The following is a 26,832-nucleotide window of genomic DNA, read 5'->3' as shown; positions in this document are numbered from 1 at the left end:
ACTATAGTCTATAAACAAGACTTAATTAGTACAGAATTAAGAGAAAGAACTGCTGTTTCCATTAAGTTATGAAGTATTATTGATGTTTATATTATGTCTCTGTTAATTTGTTTCCAAAGTGTGGTCTTTAAAAGAATTATTTCTCTTGCTTTCAGTGGCATTTATTTTCAACTGGCTTGGATTTTGTTTATCCTTCTGTATCACCAATACCATAGCTGGAAGGTATGGTGCCATCTGTGGATTTGGCCTTTCATTGATCAAATGGATCCTTATTGTCAGGGTGAGTGTCTTGATAGCCTCTATCACATTTGTCTCTAAAATTAAAATACATAAAATTTCCTATGTGGTTCACAAATGTTCATTTTGTGTATATGAGCTCAATTATTTTGAGACTTAATTCTTAACTTCTATCCTTAACTATCATAGTGATCTCTGTGGTGTGGACATTTTATGACTGTATTATATGAGAGCTTGTTAGTATGTGGAAAGAAATTTTTGTTTGTTTGTTTTTAATTAATTAATTTATTTATTTTTGGCTGCGTTGGGTCTTTGTTGCTGCCTGAGGGCTTTCTCTAGTTGTGGTGAGCGGGGGCTACTCTTTGTTGCGGTGCGTGGGCTTCTCCTTGCGGTGGCTTCTCTTGTTGTGGAGCATGGGCTTTAGGCGCGTAGTTGTGGCTCGCTGGCTCTAGAGCGCAGGCTCAGTAGTTGTGGCACACGGGCTTAGTTGCTCCGCGGCATGTGGGATCATCCCGGACCAGGGCTCGAACCCGTGTCCCCTGCATTGGCAGGCGGATTCTTAACCACTGCGCCACCAGGGAAGCCTCAGTAAGTGGAAAGGACTTTGAAATCAGATAAATCTGAGTTTGAATCTCATCTTTTTGTATATCAGTGTTCTAAATTTAAGTTTTTAAATTGTTCTGAGCATTAGTTTCTTCATGGTAAGCTGATAATAGCTGCCATTCAGTATTTTTGTGAGGCATGAACATGACATATTGAGAGTACCTTGCTCAGTTGCTGCACAAGTATATGTGCTCAGTAAATCATGGCTGCCACTATTGTGATATAGTGTAGGTCTGCCTAAAATCAGTTTTAAAACATAAAAATTTCCATTGGTTAGTGAAATTATCATGGACTTAAATATCTTCTCACTGTTTCTTTTTTATTTTTATTTTTTCTTTTTTGGTAACATTAAGAGCTAAAAAAGTACAGTACAGGCCTGTGAGGTGGTTATGAGAACTCATCTTTTTTTCCTTTACATTCCTTCTAAGCCTTTCTTCTCATTTTCCTGTTGTTCCTGGAAATCACCCTCTATCTATCTCGTATCATTTACGAGGTAGTGTGTAGGGAGATAACAAGAAGTCCTTTTCTTTCTCCTATCTCAACAGCTTTTCTAGCCCCCGAATAATTTTTTGTACCCGTTGTATAGGCAGTAGTATTGTTAACATAATCTTCCCCCAGCTCTTTTCCTTTGCCTCTTGAAGGCCCCTTTTGGCTCCTTTTTACAAAGCTTTTCTCCTGATTTCTTTAGGTAAGGCTAGGAAAGTGGCTTTGTTAATTAATAACTCTTCTTAAAAGTTACCCACGCATTTAAATGCTATATACAACTAATAAAATATATACTTTCTACAAGTCATATATATTTAAACATTGATTTCTAGTTGAATGAGTCAAGTCTTCCTGAAATTTTCAGTAGAATCATATACTAATATGTCGGCTTTTATTAAGTGCTTCACACACTTCAGTTATGCACCTACATTGTCAAATAGATTAAAAAAATTACCCATTATAAAAATATTAAAACTTTGAATTTTATGTGTTTCTTCATTATTTTTAAACTTATTTTATTACTTCCCAGGGTTTCAGTAATCTTCTCATACCCTGTCTCTGTTCAGACTAGATTATAGGATTTGGTTATTAAACAGTTGATTCTTGGTGGGACCTGTGGACTGGCTTCTTCTAAGGTGATTAAAACCTGAGCCATTGTAAGAACTGCCCCCCTGGCAATTACTTGTTTCAGTTTCATTTAAAAAATGTAGAGTGGGTTCCCACCATTAGCATAAATCTGTTAGGTGTTATGGGGCATGCAGAGATAAAGAGACAGCCCCTGCCTTTGCAGAAGTTATTACTAGAAAATCTCGAAAGAGTTGGAACTAGGTAATGTCCAACCTTGGTTATGTTAGTAATAGAATTAATTACAATTTTTCAAATGAGATTTCTTGTCTAAGTCACAGAACACAGAAAATGATTTGATTTTCTCAATTCTCCTAAAGTTATTGAATTGCTAGTATCATTCTACATTCATAAAAAAGAAATTAGTGCATTATATGCAACCTTTGCCTCTAGGATTTTAGGGCCTAATTCTCTCTTAGAATCCCAGGTTGAGAAGGGGTTAGATTGTCTAGTAATCAACTCCAGTCAGTGTGATAAGATGGGGACCTTAAATTCAAAGACTGGAGTTTCTCAACGTTTTGTAAGGTATATAAGAGCGTCAAGTTTAATCACTGGGACTGTTGAGTTTCCTTTTAAAATACCTTTACTGAGTTAAGGTTAATATTATACCTGTAGTGTATATTGAGAATTGATATAAGAGAAGGATTTTAAAAAATCTTTTGTTGTAGGGCTTCCCTGGTGGCGCAGTGGTTGAGAGTCCGCCTGCCAATGCAGGGGACACGGGTTCATGCCCCGGTCCGGGAGGATCCCACATGCCGCGGAGCGGCTGGGCCCGTGAGCCATGGCCACTGAGCCTGCGCGTCCGGAGCCTGTGCTCCGCAACGGGAGAGGCCACAACAGTGAGAGGCCCGCGTACCAAAAAAAAAAAATCTTTTGTTATAAAATAACAGTAGCCACCATTCAGTGAGTACTTACTATGTTCCAGGCATAATTCATTACAGGCACTAAATTCTTTAACCCTGTCTGTATCAGTGATGCTGGAGACAAGCCAGCCATTTTATTGATGATGAAACTAAGAATAAAAAGTCTAATAACTTGCTCAGTGTCCCACAGTTTGTATGTGGATTTGAATCTAGCTTGATTTCAGTTCAGTGCCTGTTCTCCTAATTCTCTACTGCCTCTGTAACACTGTACTTTGACTTTTATTATAATGCTTAAGGCAATAAGTTTCCCTTGTAGTTCAATGCTGAGAGAAAGGTTTTCTCCTGAAAGCCTGGTGTTTCCTTTTATTAGATAATAAGCAATTTATAAATTAACTGCTGCTTTTCTTTTTGTTTCTGAGCTGCTGCGAACCTCATATTTAGTGTAAATATCTTTAGCCCAGGTACTGATATTATTTTTAAGGCTTTTGATGTTTCTATTATTTGTTTTAAAAGGCATATATATTTTATTAAAAACTGACAAGTCTTTTAGAAAGTAGATAGGATGTAAACAATAAAATACTGGTGTCATATTAATAAAATAAAATCAGATGAATTCTTTTTTTTCAAATTTAAATCAGATAAATTCTTACTGTTGGTTAATTTATTTTCCAAAATTTGATTTCTGCAGCCTGTGGTTGACCAGTCAACATGAGTTATTTAGTTATTTTAAAAAAACCAAAAACACAGCTTGGCTCAGCCCTATGACTTTTAGTATTTTGAAACACTTGACAACTTAGTAATGAGCCCAAAAGCTTATTAGTTTATCCTTTTTACATGGTGAGTTTTTCTCTTTGACTTCAAAGTGAAGGTAATTCTATTCTTCACTTGGGAATAAATAAAGAATAGCTGCAGGTTCGTAGTTTTGGTGAAGAATGACATTGTTCTTTTCTGGTTGCCTCTTTTCGGGTAATATTATATATTAAATATATTTTAAATATTAGAAATATATATTTTTAAATATATTTAAAAATTAGAAAGTTAAAAATGTATTGCTTAGGTTCTTTATTCCTTTTGTTCTTATAATCTCTAAAACCTGTATGAAAACCTTTTATTTCTAATTATTAATCATTTGATTAAAAAGTAGTGTAGTGCTTTCCTACTTTACAAGCTATATATATTTCCACAACTTTCTAGTTCTCCCTTTATTGTACATATTTTAAAGGTGTAGGAGTATGTGGGATTTGCATCTATGATGGTACTCTGAAATCTCTAATCTTTGTAATTTCTAAAACTCTAAACTGAGAACTTAGATCATGGTTCATATATTGTAAATACTTCCTGTGAGAATAATTTGAAAGCTTTTAAAAACAGATTTAGATAACCTTTAGTGGATATACTTCCTCACTAGTAACATTGCAATTTGTAAGCATTTTTGTTATAACCACACCTATAAGATTTTTAAGCTTTTATGGAAATTACCAATGAATAGTTGGAAATAATTACCTATAAAGTTGGAGATAGATACATCTGAGGACAAATCTGCATTTAACAAACTCATTTTTAGTTAAATCAGATTCGGTTCAGAGACCAATGGAAACAGAGTAGATAAGCAGGAATATTAGACTGATTTAAAAAGAAAACTTTTCGAAGATAATAAATCATCATGTCCCTAGTCTAATCAAGGAAAAGATACCTGTGTCCAATATCATCAAACCCTGCCTTCCGTCTGCCTATTCATATCCTCACTTCACAGAGAATATAAACTGTCTACCACGGCCACTAATAGGAACTGTTGAAATGCCGCTTCAAGGTTCATTTCGCTGTTCTCAGCTCACTGTTGGGAAATGAATGCTGGAGCATCTAGTTTGAAAATAAAAAGACTCTAATGAGTTGGGGGTCTTTATGTGCCTAGTATTCTTGGCAGTGATTAACAGTAGGGGGTGTATAGAAGGTCAAAAGCTCTTCTTTTTAGAGGTCAGCAGAACATCCCCATCTGATAAGATTAAACTAATGTGGCTTTTGGTGTTAATATCTAAAGCAGCAGGTTGCTGTAGTGTGTTTGGGATGGTAGTTGTGGCTTTGAGAGATTATGAAAAAAGAACTGACATGTGAACTCCTTAATGAGAAAATGTTGGATTCAGATATATAGCACTTATCTTTCTTCTTTACAAGCAGTTTGAAACTATTTTTTGTTTCTAAAATATTTTGCATAAGTGTGTTGCTGTTATTTTTTTCTCAAATAATTATATGTGTATGTCATTATTTTTTTCTTTTCTGTTTTTCTTTTTGTGCTGTTTTAAGTGCTAAAGATTATTTGAGGTAAATCATTCTGAAACTAAGACTTATGATTTTCAAATTTAGATACACAAATACGGTTAATATATTTATGTTCGCTCCACAGTTTTCTGATTATTTTACTGGATATTTCAATGGACAGTATTGGCTTTGGTGGATATTTCTTGTACTTGGTAAGTTTATTCTTAATGCATTTCAGTATGACTAATTTGTATTTAGTTTAACTTTGATGTTTCCTAAAAATGTGAGATGTAAATATACTGTTTTATAATTTATGTGGAAAAAAGTTTTCCTGTTGTAAAATTCTCATATCCAAACACTTATATCATCTTGGCTATTCAGATAATTCTATGTAGCATTCTGGATTTCTGATTTAAAATTCAGAGCCTGTCAATTTAAAGAATCAGTGGTTGAATGATAAGTCAATCCTACAAAACTTGAAAATCCTAAAATGATTAAAAAATAGTTACCTTCAGCATTTATTTTGGAAAATATACATGCATAATTTTCTTTTAATGATCGTAGGAAGTGTTGAGAGGAGGATAGTTGGATATTCTGTCCATTCTTTTATTTTTGGATCATTGAAACATTCTTTACACTTTGGAAGTGTTCCCTGCATTAATCATTAATCAGTCAGGCATAAGGAAAGGCTTCATGCCTAATGATCACAGTACTTCTGTTGAGTTTTCTTCTTACAAGGCATGTCTTTTATTAATATTGATGAATTTTATGGATTTCCGATTTCCAATCCCTTGTGTTTTCCTCTTTAGATATATGATAATTAAGTTAATCTTAAAATCACATGATACCTTTAATCCACATTTCAAATTTATTTACCGACATGAAGAATACATTTTGTTTCTTTTTAGGTTTAAGAGCCCACATTTCTCTAGTAACATAATTATACCAGAAAATAGCATTTCAGTAGGTGGCAGTGTTCTCCTTGAGTTTATATTTAGTCCTGCTGTTGCATCTTTTGGATCTTTGGGGAAACAAAATCTTAGTGGTCGGTTAAGGTCACTAAAAATCCTAGATTGTTTCTCTAATAATTATAATGAAATTATTCTAATGTTGTGATTTTGTTCGGGAGTCGGACTTGTACAAAAGTTTAGCCAGTTTTTTGTGTTGTTAATTGTTTTCTGACTGATTCTGTGCTCATTATTGAGTTTCTTCCTTAAAAGTGAAAAAATTGATAAAGTCTTTTAGGTATTTAAGCATATTGAATGAGATACTTGCTTATAAATATTATTAGCGGATTGAGGAGCCTTCGGAAGGCAACTGTAAGACAGAGTAGAATGCAGAGGGCAGCCCCAGTTCCATATCAGAGCCATAATCTAGCATTTAGGGGAATGTGAAAACTTAATTCATGATCAAAATGTTCCTCTCACATAATACTCAGAAGAGTGTTGAGCACATCATAGAATGCTGAGAAACAATAGCTGCTGAGTGATCGGTTTCTAGATGTGAATTGGCTTATTTTGGAAAATGCCTGAGCAGAACAAAATATGTCTTAGAATCAGCAGCTTCATAGACAAAAGAAAGGATTTCACAAATAATTTTGGTGTACATTTTTCACAATATCATTATCTTTGAACAGCATCTGGAAGGGCATGAGGGGAGAATTCAGAGTGGGGGTCACAAGTGGAAAGAGGATATGGGAAGCAGATGGGATCAGATTTAGGTGAAACTTATACCACTTGTTTAAGTCATTATTTGTATATCTCTTCTATCTTTCCTCTCTAATTTATTATAACCATGCTTCTTATTTTAGTGCTTCGATTATTGTCTTAGAATTGGGTTACAAATTTCAGTTGAGACTTTACATTTTAAATTGACAGACTCTTCCTCCTGGTGAGGAAAGTTGCATGCGTACATATCTTTTGGTCCCTGCCCTCCCGCCCACCATTACCTAGTTAAAAATTTACTAGAGTCAATAAATGTTGCCCTTAGAATTGTATGCTTAAGTATATCAAAGACTTAGCTCTACTAATAATGGTAATGCTTTTTATACTCAGCTAATATTTTTCACCTGAAACTTTGAAGCATTTCACAGGCTTTGTTTAATTGATTACTAAAGACACCTGTGATTATTATAAATGATTATTAATGTAAATGATTATTATTTAAAAATACTATTTTACAGAGGAGAACACTGAGATAGATAGAAGATACATCTCAAATCATTTAAGAAATCACTAGTGGCTGCTTCCAAAGTCTTCTTTCTTGATTTTTCTCAACTTAATTTTTATTATAAATTAGTCTTTTATTACTTGAAAATAATAACTAATAAGTAAATTATTTACATAATGCACATATCTCTAAATACAAATCTTGCAGATGACAGGCACCTGATCTTGCTAGAAGGCTTGTTATTGGTTTTATCCCACAATTGTTAGCAATTACATGCATATGTTTTCTCTTGAATACTTTATATCAATAAATATGTCTTAGTTTGCTTAGTAGTTATAGTAATTAAAAAGTTTGGTATAAAATGGGACTTCTGTGAGTTGAATCAGTTTAAATGCATTAGGTAGCTTTGCTTTTTAAGAAATAATTTAGTAAGTGTGTATTTTTGTGTAATTTTGGATTTTCGTGGCTGGATTTACTTTACTTTAGATACATCTAGGTGTAACAAATTGAAAGAATTTGGGGGTGGCAGTAAAATTTTATTATATTTCCTTACAATAGATTTGTCATAATAATGTAAAATATATTATGGAATGACTGTAATCCTACACGTTAAATTCCTTAGACCAAGAAGATCTTGTTTATAATTGTCTATCTAAAATGTATTGTGTCCCCTTTCTGTGTAAGAACATAACATATCTGTATTATTTCAACCTTCTCAGGCCTGCTTCTTTTCTTCAGAGGATTTGTTAATTATCTAAAAGTCAGAAACATGTCTGAAAGCATGGCAGCTGCTCATAGAACAAGATATTTCTTCTTATTATAGAGGTAAGAAATATTAATATATTAATTGTTTATTCCTTTTGTATTCAAATTCACCAGATGCATATTAAATGCTTAATGTGTACTCATGTTGTTTACTCAAATTCAGCATATTTAATAGATTTTTATACTGCTAACAGTCACTTACTGAAATTTAAGAAGTTGTGAACTTTTAAGATAACTTCCATTTTAAAAATTGAATTTCATACATTTTAATTTTTAAAAATGTATTATGAGTAAACTGAAACTTTAAATCAGACTTTTAAATTTCTTTTTAAAGCTTGACCACAGGATGTATACGAAGTAACCACCAGCACAGCATTTGAAAGCTTGAAAACCAAAATATGACAAAGCACTTACACAGAGAGAGTGGGCATTTTGCATAAAACAGTGTGAAATTCACATAGATATCTGGTGGATAAAACAAACAAAAAAACAAGTCTGATTGAAAAGCAACTTGCCATGCACTGATCTTAACAAACTGGATCAATGAATAAAAGTTGTGTGAAGAAAATAGGAGCTTTGTTACTATTTTCTTAATGTGTGCCAGTTTGTATCAACAACCAAGGCTGCAACTTGAATAAATGGGAATATAAAGAAATGAGCAGAGGTTGTCTTACTGGTTATCCAGTGAGTTTCTGGAGGCTGTGTCTATAGTAAAGGCATTTATTTATTATGCAGCTAGTAGATCTTCACATGAAGAGACCTCATATCTCTACTCGCTATACTATTGATACTTTTAAAGCAAGTACCATACACTTCATTGATTTGAACTTTTAAAGTAGTTGAACCGCATAAGCAAAATGTCTACTAAAACACTTAACTTCTGGATGTATCTTTAAGTACAAAATGCTTCAAGTTGCTGTGACTTAAGTGTAAATAAATTGTATGGTTTGTGATTTGGTTGCTTAAATTTTATGCTTATATGAGTTTTACATAAGCTGACATGATTTACTTATTTCTGCTAAAGAGAACAATGATTACAATTGCATTTCTGGATTATATTTAAATATCACTTTAAATGTTCCACTAAGCTTTCTTCCTCCCCCTAGAAGATGTCACATTTTCTCTTTAACTGGTAAAATGTCTTTACAAGCAGTGACCTTAAGAGTTTGTCGGTATTACCTGTAAGATAAAAGGCAAAGTAATTTTACTAATTTAAATGATATTCTGTGAATATTCAGTGTGATTACCTTGTTTGCATTTTCAAGAGTTTAAACTCTAATGTAAATATTTTCTAGACGGTTAGAAGCCTAAACTTTAGAACATATTTTGATATATGCTACCTTATGTCATTCTTACCAAAAGGATATTATATACTTGATGTAATACTGCTTATAAGATCGGTTTTCATTATGCTGTCGTTTAGATAATTGCAACTTAATACATTTTAAGGCTAATTCTTTTTGTCCCTAGACTGCATCGACCAGACATTCCTTTCTTGTATCAATGTGAAATTTCCAGATCGTCTGTAAACCTGCAACTTTAATAAGATAGAAGACTACTAAAAGCAGAAGACAAATTAGTGAGGAAAAGATAGAGCTTCATAACTGAATGGCAGAGTGGTTTATGCTTAAAAGCCATTTCTGTCCATTCTCTTAAATATTTATATTTCATTTGTTTTGCACAGTTGCATATGTGCCCATTTAAAAGATTTGGGTATACTTGAAAGAAACCATAAAGTGGTAGCAGTAAAGTGCAGTCACATTTGATTAATCAGTGTTTGATATAATTGAAAGAGTTGAGTGATAAACAGTCTTCCAGCATGTAAATGCCATTGACTTCTGACCTGACATTTAACAATAAAAATGAAACTATTAACCATGTCAAATACTTTAGTTTCTGGCTCTTAGGTTTATCTAGTAACTCTACACATGAAACATCCTTTGTTATATATAAAGTTTTTTGAAACCTGCAGTGCTGATTATTAGGCTTTGTCAGATTGTTGAACCAATATTTACATCATTATTTAGCGAGACTTTCTGTAAATAACCATGCATAAATTACTTTCTGCATCTTTTTCTTAGAAATTGTGTCTAGATAGATATCTCCTCATTAATTTTAAATTAAGTGAACTTAATATATATAGAAAATTTGGGTGTTAAAGATAGTTTTAGGACAAATTTTAAGAAAATGTGGGTATGCCACATGTCCTTTATAAGAAAAATTTTTTTTTTTTTTTTAAAGGGACATGACAGTTTTAGGGTTTCTCAAATGAGAAGTTTGGTTTTTAGCATTGTTCATCTTAGAGATTCTTGCAGGAAGAGATTGTATTAGATATTATATTTATTTCACTTAAGACATTTTTGAAAATTAATTTTCTGAATAAGATACTCTCATTTGCATTTTGTCTTTTAAAAAGCCAATAAAAAGTATCTTTAAATATCATTGTAATATTTTTTCCTTTAGATGTTTAGTTTAATTTAGCAAATAAAAACTTGTGCTTTTAATAGCTTCTTGCTTTCTGATTGTAGGATTAACTTGTAAAAATCATTTCCTGAATTGAGATATGTGAAATATCTGTTTTCAAGTTATGGAAATGTGTCTGTGGAATATAGGGGTGTGAGTGTGTTGCGAGAGTGTGTGAATATTATTACAACTGGAATCTATTTTACATTCATAAGCTACTACATTTTACAAATCATTTTATGTCTCATCTGTTTTCTCTTCAGTTATATCTTTGCTTTTGAAATGCAACATTAAAAATGATGGGAATTATCTTTTAAACTTAAAAATCAGTTGATACAGCTATATAGAACATATAAAATATATTGCTTGTTTATTATTAGACACTGACTACTAAAAGATACATCTAAAACTATTCAGGGTCATTTTTCCATTCCTGAAAAAATAAAATTTATTACGCTTTATAACTTTTTTTGTATTTCTCTGTATTTTCTGATTTATTTCATTGTCTTTGATAAATAAAACATGTTTTGTTTTGCTAATTGAGCCTCCTATTTTCTTGTTTTCCCTCATTTATTCTCCTCCTCTGCTAGAATTTTTATTGTTTGTTAAAGTACCTGTGTTACACCCATTGAAGTAAAACAATAGCCTGGGGTAAAGAAACAAAATATTTGATTTAGTTGCCTGATTTGGAAATTAATTAAAGTTAAAATTTACTTAGAAGAAATGTGAACTCGTGCTAGGTCTCTTTATTGCACATTAATTTTCCTGTAGACCTGTACTTTGTTCTTTGTAATAGTTTTTAATGAAATTAAGCTATGATACATAGTAAGTTAAAATATCTAGATCATCTATCATACATCAATTTATTAAAATTTTATTTTTGTTTCTGTGGCGTTAATACTTAGTTTCTGCATGTGGATGTTGACCCAATGTCAAAACTTCACTTTTTGTTTTGATTTTTTTTCCCCCCAAATCTGTAAGATTCAAGTGTGATGTTACCTGATCCTCTTTAATTGGTACAATTCATTGGTAGTCTTAAATCTCATCATCCAATCAGGAGAATCAGAATATTATTTTAAAAAACAACATTCTCTTCTGGATTTATCAGATCCTACACACTTCCCCTCATTTCCTGTGAGCTTGGACAGAATAGCTGCTGTTGTGTTTTGGAGATACTTAATTGCCTTTGCACCCTGCCTTAAAGATTGAAAATCAAAATCCTTGTTAGGTCTATCTATAAACAATTTTTGAATGAGTGTGAACTGGAGCTCGGAAGTTAATACAAAAAATATATTACATTATTTCTATTATATTTTAATAAGCTAGTTATGGCCAGAAAAATCCATTTTTATGTTTTTATGAAGTAAACTGAATTTAAGGTAAAAATACATTTTCTATATAGTGTGTTCAGGATACATCTTAGAAATTAAAAGACAAATTCTATTATAGTTGGTTAAAATGAAAATCTCTTTTTAATAGAAAAAAATACTAATCTCTAGCCTTTTGAGTCTATAAGCTATATCCCATGCCTTTGAAGTTCATAAATTTTAACCTGTTAAGATAATAATCACTAATATTTCCAGCAAAACCTCTGATGACAGGAAAAGTAGAGTTCAGAAAGTCCAGTTGGAGAAAAATTCAGGGTTTCTTAATTTAATATAATTTTTTTCAACTGGTCTATACTGTCCCCCAAAGCACAAAGGTAATGATAGTGCATCTGATACTGTATTTAACTAGAGTGACATATATATCCTGAGTTTGCTCATAACAGATCTGGTTATTCCTATTTCCTCACCTTATATAGTGCCTCCTCTCTCATAAGTGTCCTAATTTGGAGGAGAAATTATATGATCACCCTGTATATAACTCTACACTGTGCTGAGAAGTGACTGCCTAAACCCACTGCCCTTTGAGAGAAGTAACTGCAGTATTAGGGCAGGAGTCACCTAATCAGCCCTGCCTAGACACCCGTTTTTTTGGCCTGTAGAACACACATGGTACTATTTTTTTTTTCCTTTTTTTAAATTTTTAAATAGAAGTTGTATCGGAATGATTCCACTTATGGTAAATAGTAAACAGTGAGCTTTTCGTATGTTTAAACTGCTGTTAATTGTTATTTTAATTGTTTGCTATTTAATTCTTCAAATAGTCATGAAATATTAGTGTATTATATTCTAAAACCTCATTCTTGATATAAAGTTCAACTGTTAGATGATAATGTGCCATTTAGTATTGAATGTCCTTGCCCATATATAAAACATGTTTTATATGTGTTAATAAAGTTCAGTAAATGTGGAAATGTGAACCTGTCATGCATGTTTTTCAAAATCAGTTTGATTCACAATATATTATCACCACCTTGGCCTCACAAAATGTTTATATGATCAAACTTATGTTACATGAAAACAACTGGCATGGAATTAGGTTGGAGTGTGGGAACATCATTTAACTTGTCTCAGTAATTTGTATGTTGGGAGATAGATTGCAGTTTAATTTTAATAAATGCAAAAGCATCAGCTTTATGAAGATAATTTATGTTTCTTTCTACTTTGCAAAAGGTTAGTCGTCACCGTAGATCAGACCTGCTTATGGGTGTGTGTTCTTATTTGGGACATATGACCTAAAATGCAACCTTCCCTAAAGTTATTTAGAAAAACAGAAAAAGCTCATTCCATACTTCGTAAAAGTTAAGCAGTTAAAAAGAAAATGTTTATTTTGAACTCAACATGTTTGCTTGTTTTCACTTTTCTTTCTTGATGTTTTCAACTTAGCTTTCTTTTTTTGTTTGTTTTTGTTTTGAGAGATTAAGCTACCTGCTTCTAAAAAACCCACTTAGTTTTCATGGAAACCATTAAAAAAAAAATTCAGCAGCTAAATAGGGAAGAGATAGGGTTATTGCCCCTTTAACAGCTGAGGTTATAGCAAGCCCAGATCACACACTGGTTCACATAATCTTGGAGGTGGTTTTCCTCTCAAGCTTGCAAAACAAAAAGAACAAACAAACCCACTTTATTACTTTTCTACCCCTTCGTGTTTGTTTTAATTAAATCAGTGCTTTACCTTTAGTGACAGCGAGAAGGGCCACAGACTATCCTTCCTTAAAGCAGTTTCTTGTCTTCTTTTAGCTTTACCAGAAGCATAGTGAGATCAGCAAGTACAACAAAAGTTTGCCCAAAGCTCAGAAGCAATCTGGAGGACTCAGAATGTGAAAAGTAACAAATAACCTTGTTGGAAAGATGAACTCTTCAGAGGTATAAGAACTGTACTTGTGCATAAATCCCTAGTGTGGAAATATGTTATTTTGTTTCCATCAAACTTAGTTTTCTCAGCCATGTAAATTCCTGCATAGTGATTTGGTTTGACTAACTATGGCATTTGGGCTGTAAACCTTTAATTCCCATTTTATTCATTCAGAGAGAAGACCTAAAGACCCTTAATTGCTAGCAAGCATTGGTGACCGCTCATTCTAATATAATAAAGTGTGAAATATCACTTCCTAAATCCAGATTTTTAAAATGATGAGACTATGGAAAGCGTCAGTTCACTGAGATTTATGAACCTTCTTTTTTCAAACGGGATAAAATCAAACAAAAGTTTAATAACATGTATACGTGGGAAAGACCCAGAAAAACTGAGTAACTCGCCAAAATGGCTGAAACCCTCACCTTAAATACCATTTTCAGCTGAGAGTTATGAACTTTCAAGAGACAGCTGGGTCGTACATATCCCTAATTCTACAGGATCTCCAGAGGTGAATTTTTGATTGAATGATTCTTTGAATATCTCTCTAGAGCTGTGATTGTTATTCAATATGGTGCATTATAGTCAACTGGGAATTGGGGGGAAATTAACATCCCAGCCTCAATTTCCAGAGGTTCCAATGCAATACATCTGCCCTGTGACAGCACATTTCCTTCCCATAGTTTGAAGTTGTGGATTTTGGTCTAGTAGTCCTGCTGATGCCTCTCTTATCATGTGTTTCTCTCTATATGTATCTCCTTGTGTACAAGTGATAGGAAGTTACAAGTGTTAGGATCAACACATAAGTCAGACTTTGCAGGGCAAGGAAGAGGCACGTAATACAGATCTCAAACGGTTAATGAGCATTTCTGGAGTTCTTGCTTCATGACCTCTCTCACTGAGAGCCTTCTGGTTTTCCTGCCTTTAAACACACAGCGTGGCTCTCCGCAGGGCTGTATCTGCAGGGCAGTGTGGGAGCGTTGGGACAGAATAGAACTGTTTGTGCTGAGAAGGCAGTTACTTTCTCCGTAATCCTGTAAAGTGAGCAGAATTGGATTAATTACCATATAGTTGATTTTTCTCGCCTCAAAAAAATATAATGTTTTTCCACTAGTATCTTCCCTTCTCTATCCTTGAGGAGCCTGTGGATGATTAAGAGAGGGAGCTTTGTGTAACAGAAAGACTGGGTTTTAGAGCTAGATTACCCCCGGACTCAAATATCAGCTCTCATGCAAGCTCAGGCAATTTGCTTAACCGACACACCTCAGTTTCCCCATCTGTTTGTTGGGAAGCACAATATGTACCTGAGGATTAGGTGAGATTTATGCCAAAGAAAAAGGTAGACACTACATCTTTCGGCTCAGTGTGTTTGCTGACTGGGCCGCCAGTTAGTGTTAGCAAATGCCTCCGGGACCTGAAGTAAGCCCTTGCCTGATGTGGGCATTTTATCTGCCAGTCCCTTTGGAAAGGGTGATTATAGTAGCATCACGTTGATCGAGTGCTGGCTCCCTGTATCTCCTCTGTGGCAAGTGGAATTAAAGCAACAGTTGCCTAGATGACCATTGATTTTAAGGGGCCCAGTTATGCAAAGAGTGGAAGCGCGCCAGCTGGTGGGGCAGAGGAAGCACACACACGTCTCTGGGCTGAAGCTCGGAAGCCTACAGGCCAGTCCCCTCAGAGTTCCGCTGTGAGTTGATGAGATGCTGTCACTCTATCATTGGTGACTCATTGCTTTTGCTCAGGGAGCCAGTGCACTGAAATCCTGGTTGGCAAGTGAACAGAAAATAGGTTGGTGGGCAGGTGGTTTCTGATTCTAGGATAAATTACTTCACCAGCTTTCTCTTATGAATGATGGGTTCTTAGTCTTGAATTTATTTATTTTTTTAATGTCTATGACTTTGAAAGGGAAACACATAGATTGGAGCTAAGTCCCTTGGACTCTACCGTGATCGTAGTTGGGGTGAGATGTTTTTGAGTGTCAGTTCATAGTTCTTGAAGGGATCATGCTGTTGCCGCCACATGAAATCCATCTCCTACCTTATTCCTCTTCCCATCTTCTTCAAAAAGAGCTTGAATTCTCTCTCTTTGGGGAAGCCTTTCTCATCCTCCTGCCCTGACTCTGGTCCTCTTGGTTCTTAGACCCCTCTATTATTCCCGTCAAGGCATTTATGACACTGCGCCATCACTGTTGATATTTGTGTTTCTGTCCCCAGTGGTGGATATTTTCTCTTATTCAGCTTTGCTTGCCTCCCCAGCACCTAGCACAGATATTGACAAATTGAATGAATGGATGGATGGGGTGGGTGGCATAGCTGCTAGGGCCAGGATCTGTGTGTGTCCCTGGATATGTAAGATGCTTTTGCCCTTTAGCTCAGAGGCTAATGGAAGCAGATTTATAAACAGAAAAAGGTGCTAACGTGAGATAGATGGGAACAAACATCATGGGTCTGAGTAATTGATCTCTGAGAGAACTAGGGCACCCTTCACTGCAGAGATGACACTGGAACTAGATCTTGAAAAGATGGAAGTGTGCAAGTATGTTTAAACATTTCATATTTTACCATCTCTTTGCTCCTCCTCAGAAGGAACTAATTCTCTTTTCAGTTCCCGTGATACTGCACCTGAACCTCTTCACCTTCTACTCTGGGTTGGAGTAATTTGCATTCACGCCTAGTCACTTCCGCTGAGGGTAGGATCCAGGCCCAGTGTAACTTCATAGTCCAGTGTGCCCAGCACACGGTTACACCTTTAAAAAGTCAAGTCCGAGATTCTCCACCTGTCGTTGGAGCCATTCACTTTACCGCTTGACATATTACTAACTTCAGAAGCCAGCAATAGTATAAGCACCCTCTTCTCCAAATATATGGGTACAAGAAATATATGGAATCAATTGTGATATCTCCTTTTCACATATCTCCCAACTCCCTCTCCCTCTCCAGCAGTAACCACTGTTGACGATCATACACTCTCACAGATGTTTCCCACATACATTATTTTACTAGAATGGCCCTGTGTTCTGTGATGTCAGCATGACTTCTAATTTCATCAAGGTGAGGTGTTCCCAGGCACAATGTTGGAGAGAATGTGCCTTTTTCTCTATATTCCCGGAGGCAGCTCTCAGGGGAGAGTATTATTTCTTGCTGCGAATGTAGTTTATTCCTGAGAAACCAAGGCTTATTTCCGTGGTCCTTTAGTCTCTAGATGAAGGGTGACTTGTGGCTTCAAGGCCTTTGGGAGCTGGGCTGCTCCAGGATCAGGTATCTGCAGCATTTAAATGTCCTGTCTTACGATCTCTTACAGCTGTTTTGGTGAGAAATTCTCTGGAACCAGGTTATTAGGTGGAAAGGGGTTGGGGTTGATGAGGATAACCAGCCTGGGTAGGTTTAGAGAAGAACAAAATGATTCTGGGTTTAAAGTTAATTTTCCTTGCTTCATTACCAAAATTGTGTCCCAGGGTTCTCTGACTAAAGCAACAGATATTTAAAGCCCCTCCTTTCCTTTTCCCAAATTTTTCCTGCCTTGGGCTCAAGTGTGACATCTGGAGCTTAAGCAGCTATCTTGTGCCATTGAGGCAAGAGTTGGTAGGCTAAGTATGTAGAGTGGTAAAGAAGGAGGAGCCGTGAGGTTCCCTGACATCATCGAGCATTGCACCAGCCCTGGACCCACCTATCTTCCAACTTTTTGCTCAATGAGAAAAATAAATTATTTGCTTGGTTGTTATTAGTCAAGTTTTTTACTACTGATACCTAAGAGCAATTCAAACAGATACACAGGCATAACTATCTGTTTCCCCAAAATTGACAGGAGAACTGCTCAGGCCATCAGAAGCCACCAACATGAAAAAGAAGTTAGAAGTCTTGCATGCCCACAGGGTTACTGACCATCCAAGCTCATTGCACCTGGTTTATTGATTGTCAGTCAAGTCATTGCAACAGCAGTGTGAAAGCAGTGGGTTTACATCTGCTTTACTCTGCCCCTTCATTCTCTTCATTTTCCAGTTGGGAGCCCCACAGAGTGACGAACTTCTCAACAATTGCTTCTAGAGCTGGGCTTAGTGGAAATGTCAGCAGCAACCATTTAACCACTGTCTCAAAGATCATTCAGTGCTACCCACACTGGCCATCAACAAAACCTTGCCAGGGGAAGCAGGTGCCATTTCCAAACCTCTGCTTGGTAAAACAACAAACGGAAATGGCCAGCTGAAATAGGCACTCCCTCTACAGTGATCCAGCTCCCAAATGCGTGATCTTGGTTTTTATTTTTAGAAATGAAACTATAAGTCTGATTCTTCTTTTGAGTCAGGAGGGTTCTAGGTAAAGACCCTGCTGCTCATACGGGCCTAAAGAAAACCCACAGTCTCCACTCTCACCTGCCCTGGTTCTGCCCTCCGGTCTAGTGCGAGGTGAAGGACGCTGAGCTTCACGGGTTGTCCACGCCAGGAAAGCCTTGCACAGATGCCTCCCCATAGTGGGTTTGCAGTGATTACTGCGGCTTTGAGTGCTGCCTCATGCTCCCCCTTAATTTTTTTTTTTTTTTTTTTGTGGTACGCGGGCCTCTCACTGCCATGGCCTCTCCCGCTGCGGAGCACAGGCTCCGGACATGCAGGCCCAGCGGCCATGGCTCACGGGCCCAGCCGCTCCGTGGCATGTGGGATCTTCCCGGACCGGGGCACGAACCCGTGTCCCCTGCGTCGGCAGGCGGACTCTCAACCACTGCACCACCAGGGAAGCCCTTCCCCCTTAATACTAATCAGAAATACATTTTTCCCCACCCCAAATTCTCTTCCCCCAGACAAAAATAATTTTTACCAGAGAAAAGTTAAAGCAATAAGATATAAAGAAGCCCTGCAGAGATAAATACCTCTTGCCTGCTCAGGGTTCAGATTCTGAAACTGACCACACTCACAACTCTGGGTAGACAAACCCTGGGACTGTTCACACTTCCTTATTAACAGTGATGACCTCTTCCCTGCCTTTCTCTCCCCTGTCTCTTCTTTGTTCTTACCTCCCTGACTTCCTGACCTTTCTTCCTTTCCCCCTCCTCTCTTACCATTTCTTGGCTAATACAAACCTAGTTTATTTCTTGGCTAACACAAACCTAGTTTATCATTGTCTGAAGGCAAGAGTAAAGGCTGAATATAAAATATTCTGCAAGAGAAATTACTTGTAATGTGAGCTTCATCCTGTGTATTAACTTCAGCCATTCATCTACAGTTGACAAATCTCTGGGTCCTCAAATTCTGGGAAAATGTTTCCAATAATGCTAATATCTTACATGTTTGTGAGGTTTTTTTTTTTTTTTTTTTTTAAGATTTAATGTGTACTCTTGGAAGGGGTGGGAGGTCACCACTTTTGATGTTTCATCTGTGTGGAAGGAATGTAATTGGTATAACTCCTGACCTCGTCCACCTCTTTATTAGCTCTTCCCCAGGGGAATAATTTATTTCATGGGTAAATTTGAAACGTAAATACCTGGGTATGCTCTGCTCAACTTGTCTTCTTCCTCTCTGCAGCTAGTGGCTCACAGGAATTCCAGTTGTGCTCTGTTCTCCAGGGATGCTCTGTTCCACCCCTGCCCAGGGAAGCCAGCCACGGTCCAGTACTACCTGGGGAGAGTACATCTGCCCAATTCTGCCCAAATCTGGGGTTCCTCAGAAACTCACAATATACATCCCATTAGGTCTGCTGTTGACTAGATGTCCCATTAGCTGTCTTCAATACACATGCCTCAAACGCAAGACTATCTGAATTCTTATATTTGAAGTCTTTTAGGGCAGGATTTTTGGACAGATCCAGCAGGCAGAAAATCAGTAAGAACAGAGCTGAACTCAGCACCACCACCAATCAACTGGATACGATTGATATCATAGACTACTTCATCCACAACAGCACAATACACACATTCTTCTCAAGTTCACATGGAACATTCACCAAGATAGACCACATTCTGGACCACAAAGCAAACCTCAAAAACCTAAAAGGATAAAAATCATACCATGTTTGTTCTCATACCATGGTGGAATTAAACCAGAAATCAATAACAGAAAGATAACAGGAAAATCCTAAAATATGTAGAGATTAAACAACACACGTCTAAATAACACATGGGGGTCAAAGAAGAAATCTCAGGAGAAATTTAAAAATATTTTGAATTAAATGAAAATGAAAACACAAGTTATCAAAATTTGTAGCAAAATTCTGATGCAGATGTAGTGAAAGCAGGAATTTTAGTTGTATTTAGTGGGAGGAATAGGGAAAGTATGTTTACTCCGTCTTCCTAGAAGCTGGAGTCCTCAGCTGAAATCTTTTAGGCAGTTTTATTTTATCTAGAACAAAATCTGAAGAAACTACCATTTATGAGATGACTACAATTTACACTCAAATTCCATTTAACTTCAAAGCCCAAATATTTTGCTCTCAAAACAGCTCTGACCAAAATGTGAAAGTCTATCCTAGGTAGGATTGCATTAAATCTATATAGATCTAGTTGGGAGGAACTGACATCTTGATAATATTGAGTCTACCCATCCATGAACATGGAAACTCTCTCCATTTATTCAGTTCTTCTCTGATTTCATTAGTCAGAGTTTTGTAATTTTTCACATATAGATCTTGCACATATTTTGCTAGGCTTGTATCTGAACATTACATAGAACATAGCTAACTAAGAAAAGGTGGAGGGAAGAAGGCAGACCAGCCAGGAACCTTGGGACCAAGGAGACAACATGGGGGTGAGTTCCCTGAGTTTTCCTTGCTTTGTATATCCCAGACATGGAGCCAAAGTAGCCAGCATCCCGGAAACACTAAAGGCCACAGACACAAACAGCCCCCAGCAAAACTCTGATCTCTACAAAGGACCAGGAAAGGGCCAACCTAACAAGACAGAAAACTGTTAGACAATAGCCACTCTGCTGCAGCCAAACACACAGAAAATAAACATGGTTTCATTGCTACCTTCACCAACGAAGTGAGGAGTCTAGACTACCGTGCTTGCCAGGCTGTAATGAGGCACCCTCCCTCCACTGGGCTGAGAAGGCCAAGTAGGGAGCTTGCACTTGGGTGTCAGAAGAGGCCTAGAGGGGAGTTAGGACTTTCGCCATCCAGTGATAACAAGGCCACGCCTCCTTAGGGTTAGTGGACACCATGTGAGGAGCTGGAGTACCCTTCCCTCCTCAGCAGTAATGAGGGAGCCCCCTCCCTGGGTGTCAGTGCAGGCCGAGCGGGAGACCTGGGCTTCCACTCTGCCTGCAGTAACAAGGCAGCAACTCCTTTTCCTGGCCAGAGAAAGCCCTCTAAAACAGAAGGTATTCATTAAGATCCAGTCTCAAAACATAATGTGAAAATTCCAGGTTTCATTCAAAAATCTCTTGTCATATAACAGGGATTTCAATTGTGTAGTTAACTAAAAATTTAAACCAGGAAAAATAATGTCAAGAAATTCTCATGTGACTGTTCAAGTAAGTATGTAATCTTATAAGTCATTTAGAGTGGAGAAAAATCCAAGCAATTTTAGTCATTGGCTATTTATTTTAATGTACCTCAAGAATGCTAATAGAAGCAGGTAAAGCCTTATGATTATTAAGCCCTGAACTTGATGCTGTGTGGAAAGTATAAGAGCCAGAGCCCTGGTGATGGGAGCTTGGAAGGGGAATTCTAGGAACAAGGTTACCCAGAGAACTATTAAGTAGTGACCTTGAATTATGAGACTAAAGAGTCCAGAGATACAGTGGAGCCCATAAACTGAAATTTTTCTAAAAATACCTGGGAAATAAAGCTAGCAAGATTCTTGGAGGTAGGAATCATTTTTAGCTTTTACTGGAGAAGTGTTTTATGCTTTCCTAAGGAAGCAGATCATCTATTTAGTTGCCCATGTCCATAAAAATTAAAAATGCTTTAAAAAATCTTAGATGTTTCCATCTCTAGTGTGTATTGTTGTTGATCATGCCACAGATTTGGGGGTGACTTTTGAAAATCTTTAAAAATGGAAAAGATGACATTCTTAAGTAAAGAAAATAAAAAGTACTGCTAATTCCTTAAGTAATTTATTGTACATCCCTCTTCTCCTCCAGGTCCAGCATTCTTTAGCATTCACATATCTGTAAAAGGTGCATGAGAAATGAATAGTTTGTTGAATTGTGTGACCGAGTTCGTCTTCCTTTGATTCCTGAGTGTGTTTACTTAAGGGTAAGGAGTAGCTGAATGTTCATTGAGGAGTTAGAGGGGTATTTGAAAGAGCAATGGTTTACGTAAGCTTTGGGTTCTGCCGACGCTTCTGCCCACCCAGAATGCTCTATAAAACCCCGGGATGAGCCTTCCTGCATTTACCATATAAACTTTTAATGAGTGATCTATTTGCAAAACTTGAAACTTTCTTCTTGTAACTTCTTTTTCCTTGTATTTCCCCTGCTGAACCTTACCAAATCTCTCTCTCTCTCTCTCTCTCTCTCACACACACACACATACACACACACACACAGACCCCATACAGCATAAAATCTTAAGTAAAAAGCCAAACCAAAACCAAAACACACAACCTCCCCCCTCCAAAAAAAGAAAAAAACCACCCAGCATTCACAGCAGCAGTCTACAGCACTTTTGTACTGTGATTTCAGAATGAAATTAATGAGGCACATTAATTTTTAAAAATAGTATCTACTTTAGCAAACGTGGGCATTCTAGACATAAAACAAAAGCTTCCTATTAAATGCTAGAGATTACCTAATTGTCGAAGTAAGGACAAAGTGATACATAATGATACTTAGAAGCAAAAGGAATAAAGACTTAAAGTTTAAATGTTGATTTAAAGTAAGCTACTAGAACGCATTAATGCTGTTCTCCATCCTTTAAGACAATTTTACAAATAGAGGAAATGTTTTATTACTTGTTTACACGAAGCAAGTCCACCCAACCCTCAGTGTTTTTTACTTCTCATTGTTTGCTTTCTCTTTCCTCTGGAATCTACATACAAGATGTAAACTAAATTCAAATCTGAATGAATGAAGACTAAAATATGAAAAAATGATTATTCAATTATGTTGAATTAGTAGATCAGTCATTATTACAACTCCCCAAATGTGCACATTTATGACAAAGAGCAGCACAATAAAAACAGGGTACTTTGAGATTCTTTTTGTTGTTGTTATTTTTCTTTAGATACTTTTCAACTATTGAAACCCCAGCAAACAATACCAGTATAGTTTGACTATGTCATTAAAAGCTCTAATGTTCTGAAGAAAACCCACTCTTTTTCCACATACTCTTTAGAGAATAAGAATAAATACTTTTTCAATGAGAAACTCATGTCCCCTATAATTAGAAAACTTCAGTGCTCTTTTAAAAAATTGCAGCAAAATTTAACATCATTTTATAAATTTTTGAAAAACAAAATCACTCCTAATCTCATTACCTTAATACAATTTTCATTTTGACACTTTCCTCGCAGGTCTTGACCCCACGCAGAGTTGCCACAAATTTTCAGGCAAGTTTTGTTCTCTTTTTTTCTAAAATAGGTTTTACCCTAAATTTTATTTCTATACAATTGTCATAATTGTCATTTGTAGTAGTTTTAATAATCTCATTTATGGGAATTTATCACGTGGAAAAAATTCAACTGAAGAAAAGATTCTTTATACAGACGTTCATGACAGCTTTATATGTAATAATTAAACAATGAATACAATAATTGTCCAGCAGCGGTAAATCACAGCCTATAAACTGTGTGGGATGTGACATCAGTGCTTTTTTCAACAGTAGCCAAAGGATGAAGATTCTGATCATGGTTCTTTGGTCAGCTCCAGGGACCCTAATGGTCAAGCTGACTGTCACAGCAGGCCGAGTAATCTTACGGCAGTGCCTTGTGTGTTATGTCTCGAACAAAGAACTTCACTTGACAGACAGAATGGGAGGAGAAGAGTGACGAATAAGGGAGCCCCAAGGATGGCCCAACCATTCATTGGCATGTAGAGCAAAAGAGAAGCGAAATTTGCCCCCAAATTTGGCAGTGCTACAAGCAGAAATGAGTTGACAAGTTGTAGACTTTATTCTTTCCCATCAAGCTCTTATATAAGGAAGCACTATTGTGGTGAGCTGACCTAGGTCACCTGGCTCTGAAATCCAGGATAGGAGAAAATAACCTGATAGGAAAAGATACTGTGTGGAGGGACTGGATTAAACTGCATTGAAACCCTGGATGCAGGCAGCCTGGGTAGGGCTGTTCCCATATAGGGCAAAATATTCACCTCCCAGTGCAAACTGGAAATGTTCTTCAACAGAAAGAGGCAAGGTTGTGACTAATGCCCATGTTACAGTTGCAGTCCTGATCTACATCCACATCAGGACTACGTCAAATTGGCCGGGCAAATTGGAACTTTGGATTTTTGTTGGATAAGGTTGTCCCATTGGAAATATACTTAAGAAATGTTTTAACTTAACATCATATCTTTAACAAAGAACCCTCACAATATGTCAAAATTAAACTGAAAATAAAAATGAATCAGGGTTTTCATGAATAGGTTTGCTGTTCATCAATACGTCATCAATAAACGTTCTATTTCACTTATTTAAGGTAAGTTAAAGGAAAATGTCTTACATTTTCCCATACTTATTTTGAAATAAGATATCAAAATAATTGCAAACTTTTCTTTAGTGTAACGAGATGATAACTTAAAATATTAATCTATACTTCTTTCCTTGATCTGCCTGTGAGTCATACCATGCGTCCTCTAGCCAGGCAGCAGGGAAGGTAGTAGTTCTCAGCGTGTTCTCAGCGTCAGGACTATCAAGTAAGGGTCTTGAGTAATAAAAAAAAAGTCAATTTTAGTTTCATGTTCTCAAATGCACATATGACATTCATGGCAGGGACAGTAGTTGAAGATAAAAAGATTTTGAGCTGTAAGAAAATCAGTGTCAAAAATCAGAACTCCGAAGGACCCAAGTATAATAACCCTGTGACACAAACAAGAGGCATAGAAGAGTATTGGACAGATCCAGGTAACGCCCCAGCCCCAAGACTAGATAAAGTTGCTACAGTTGGGGGAGGTGAAGAGAGTCGATAAGAGAGGATACATGGTGAGGGAATACATGTAGTTGTAGTTCATTCCTTGATGTTTTTTGCATCAGTCTCTCTTTTGTTGAGGTGTGCTACTGCTTTGGAGTTTTGGTTGCATTAAGGATCTATGTCAGCGTGCCATTGTACACTTTTCTGTATGTTTTCTATATACTTATTTTACGTTTATATATATTGTCTATTGTTTATAAGTATTTTGTCCTCTGTCTCCTCCCTTCCATCCACTCCCTTTAATGCCTGGGCCTTCGGCCTACAGCCTCTTATGGGCTCACTTTCTTCCTCTGTGGCTTCAGCTTCCAGAGACAGGAAACGAGGGGGGTTCCCCTAGTGTGCTTTAAAACCTCCCTAGAGGTCCCTCAGAGATTTGCCCTCACAGTTCTTTGTCATTCACAAACCAGTCACTGACAAAGGCAATCTCATTATCACAGCAGAGGCAGAATTACCCAGCTTCCCCTGAAGCATATGGCTTCCCCAAATGCAGACTAAGGCAATTCTCTCTCAGAAGGAAGTGGAATAAGAAAAGAGGGCACTTGCCACATAACCAAGATTATGGTTGCGATGAAATGATGTGAGATATGTGAAAGAATAAAAAATGTTCTTATAGGTTGAGAACTTTGAAGCGTAAAATATAGGATATTTTCTAACTACTGGCGTACCAGGTTTCAAGGATAACTATGAACAACATTAAAATGATTAATCTTTTTGTAGACGTGTTCTATAAAAAACTGGCACTTGAAATGTGCCTCATCCAGTACCCACTGTCCAGAATCCAGTGGAATGTAGGATTTATGGGCAGTCTGTAGCAAGAAAGAAAGTTCTTGTAGTTTCTGCTGCTTTACTGTTGCAATAAAAAGTTGCAGGTATTAGACTTGGAAACTGAGGTGGCAAACTAAAATTTCTGTTCCTCCTGTGACCTTGGAAAAATAAAACTTAGGAAGAAATCCATCCATCCATTTGAAGTCTTCTAGGAAAGATTACCTTGGTCAAATAATTTGAGCAAATCAAAAGCATTATATATAGTAATTCTATAATTATTAATTGGTAATAGAAAGATCATTATATTAAGGATAACAAACTTTCTAAATATTTATATTGTCTGATATCTAGATAAAATTAGAGAGCACTTTTATTTTAGCAACAAGATATGGTTTAAAGATTTAATTTATGTTACATAGAAAAATATGTTATATCTGCTGAGAGCGACTTTATATTGTGGCAAAAGACATTTTGGACACATTTCTTTTACTTTGTACTCAGAGCTGAACTTGTGGACTTGGTAGTGTTATTGTCAGTATTATACATCCACAAGGTCTTTTGATGCCAGAGTAAAGAATGGAAAAAATATTAAAAATTTTATAATAGAGTTTTATAAAAGAATGGTGGCTGGGAATGAGGGATGGTGGTAAAACTGAGCAAATGTATATGACTTGTCCATATGTTGTGTCCATTTAAAATTAGAGATCATAAAAAGAAAGAAATCAAACCTCTTATCCTCTTTCAGTCCATAGATTCTTATCTTTTTTTTTTCAGATGAGGTGGGGAGGTAGAGAAAGGAATTATAGACCGAGAAAAGACCCTGGGCAACGGTAAGAAGGCAAGAGAAAACAATATGTGCTAAAAACTCAAGCAGTTTAGTGTTTCTGTGCAAGAAGTAGGGTGTGATGAAAGAAGAGCGTGGAGACTTAAGTGGGACAGGTGACGAAGTCCTAGCACAAGAGATGGGAACCAGAAGAGCTGAAAGAGGTCAAAATGTGGGAGGAGAGAGGAGGCTCCTGATGGATCAAGTTTCCTAATAGGACAATGGGTGATGGAGTTAAGATTCCAGATGGTGGGATCTCCTGGGGGTGGATGTAGGAGAGCTTGTAGAGGATGAACAGGTACGCTCTCAATGCCATTCATCTCATTCCCAGAAGACAGTTTTCCAAATTATGGTATACTTACTGATGGTAATAATTGTAAGTGGTGTCTGAATGAACATTTTGAATAGCTGTGTTATAGAAAAATATCTTGGGGACTTCCCTGGTGGCATAGTGGTTAAGAATCCGCCTGCCAATGCAGGGGA

At 36.5% G+C, this 26,832-nt stretch overlaps 1 protein-coding gene across 3 annotated transcripts in view; it reads left to right on the top strand.

Annotated features, from left to right (window-relative positions):
• NDFIP2 (Nedd4 family interacting protein 2) overlaps positions 1-13,661 on the top strand; it is a 67,457-nt gene extending 53,796 nt beyond the window's left edge. The window contains exons 5-8 of one of the 3 annotated variants that reach the window (XM_029210257.1): positions 156-280; positions 5,215-5,281; positions 7,958-8,063; positions 13,592-13,661. In XM_029210257.1, coding sequence (XP_029066090.1) covers positions 156-280; positions 5,215-5,281; positions 7,958-8,061 — 296 coding nt within the window. In that variant the 3' untranslated portion in view covers positions 8,062-8,063; positions 13,592-13,661. Of the gene's footprint in view, positions 1-155; positions 281-5,214; positions 5,282-7,957; positions 8,064-8,337; positions 11,736-13,591 lie in introns of those variants that run through there. The other 2 variants (XM_029210256.1, XM_029210255.1) reach the window with 2 other exon arrangements.
• Positions 13,662-26,832: the final 13,171 nt, after the last annotated feature.

The sequence above is a fragment of the Monodon monoceros genome, unplaced genomic scaffold (assembly GCF_005190385.1).
Source record: "Monodon monoceros isolate NGI ecotype Baffin Bay Population unplaced genomic scaffold, NGI_Narwhal_1 Super_Scaffold_8, whole genome shotgun sequence".
Classification (NCBI taxonomy): Eukaryota; Metazoa; Chordata; class Mammalia; order Artiodactyla; family Monodontidae; genus Monodon; species Monodon monoceros.
This window is presented reverse-complemented; position numbering and strand designations above follow the sequence as displayed.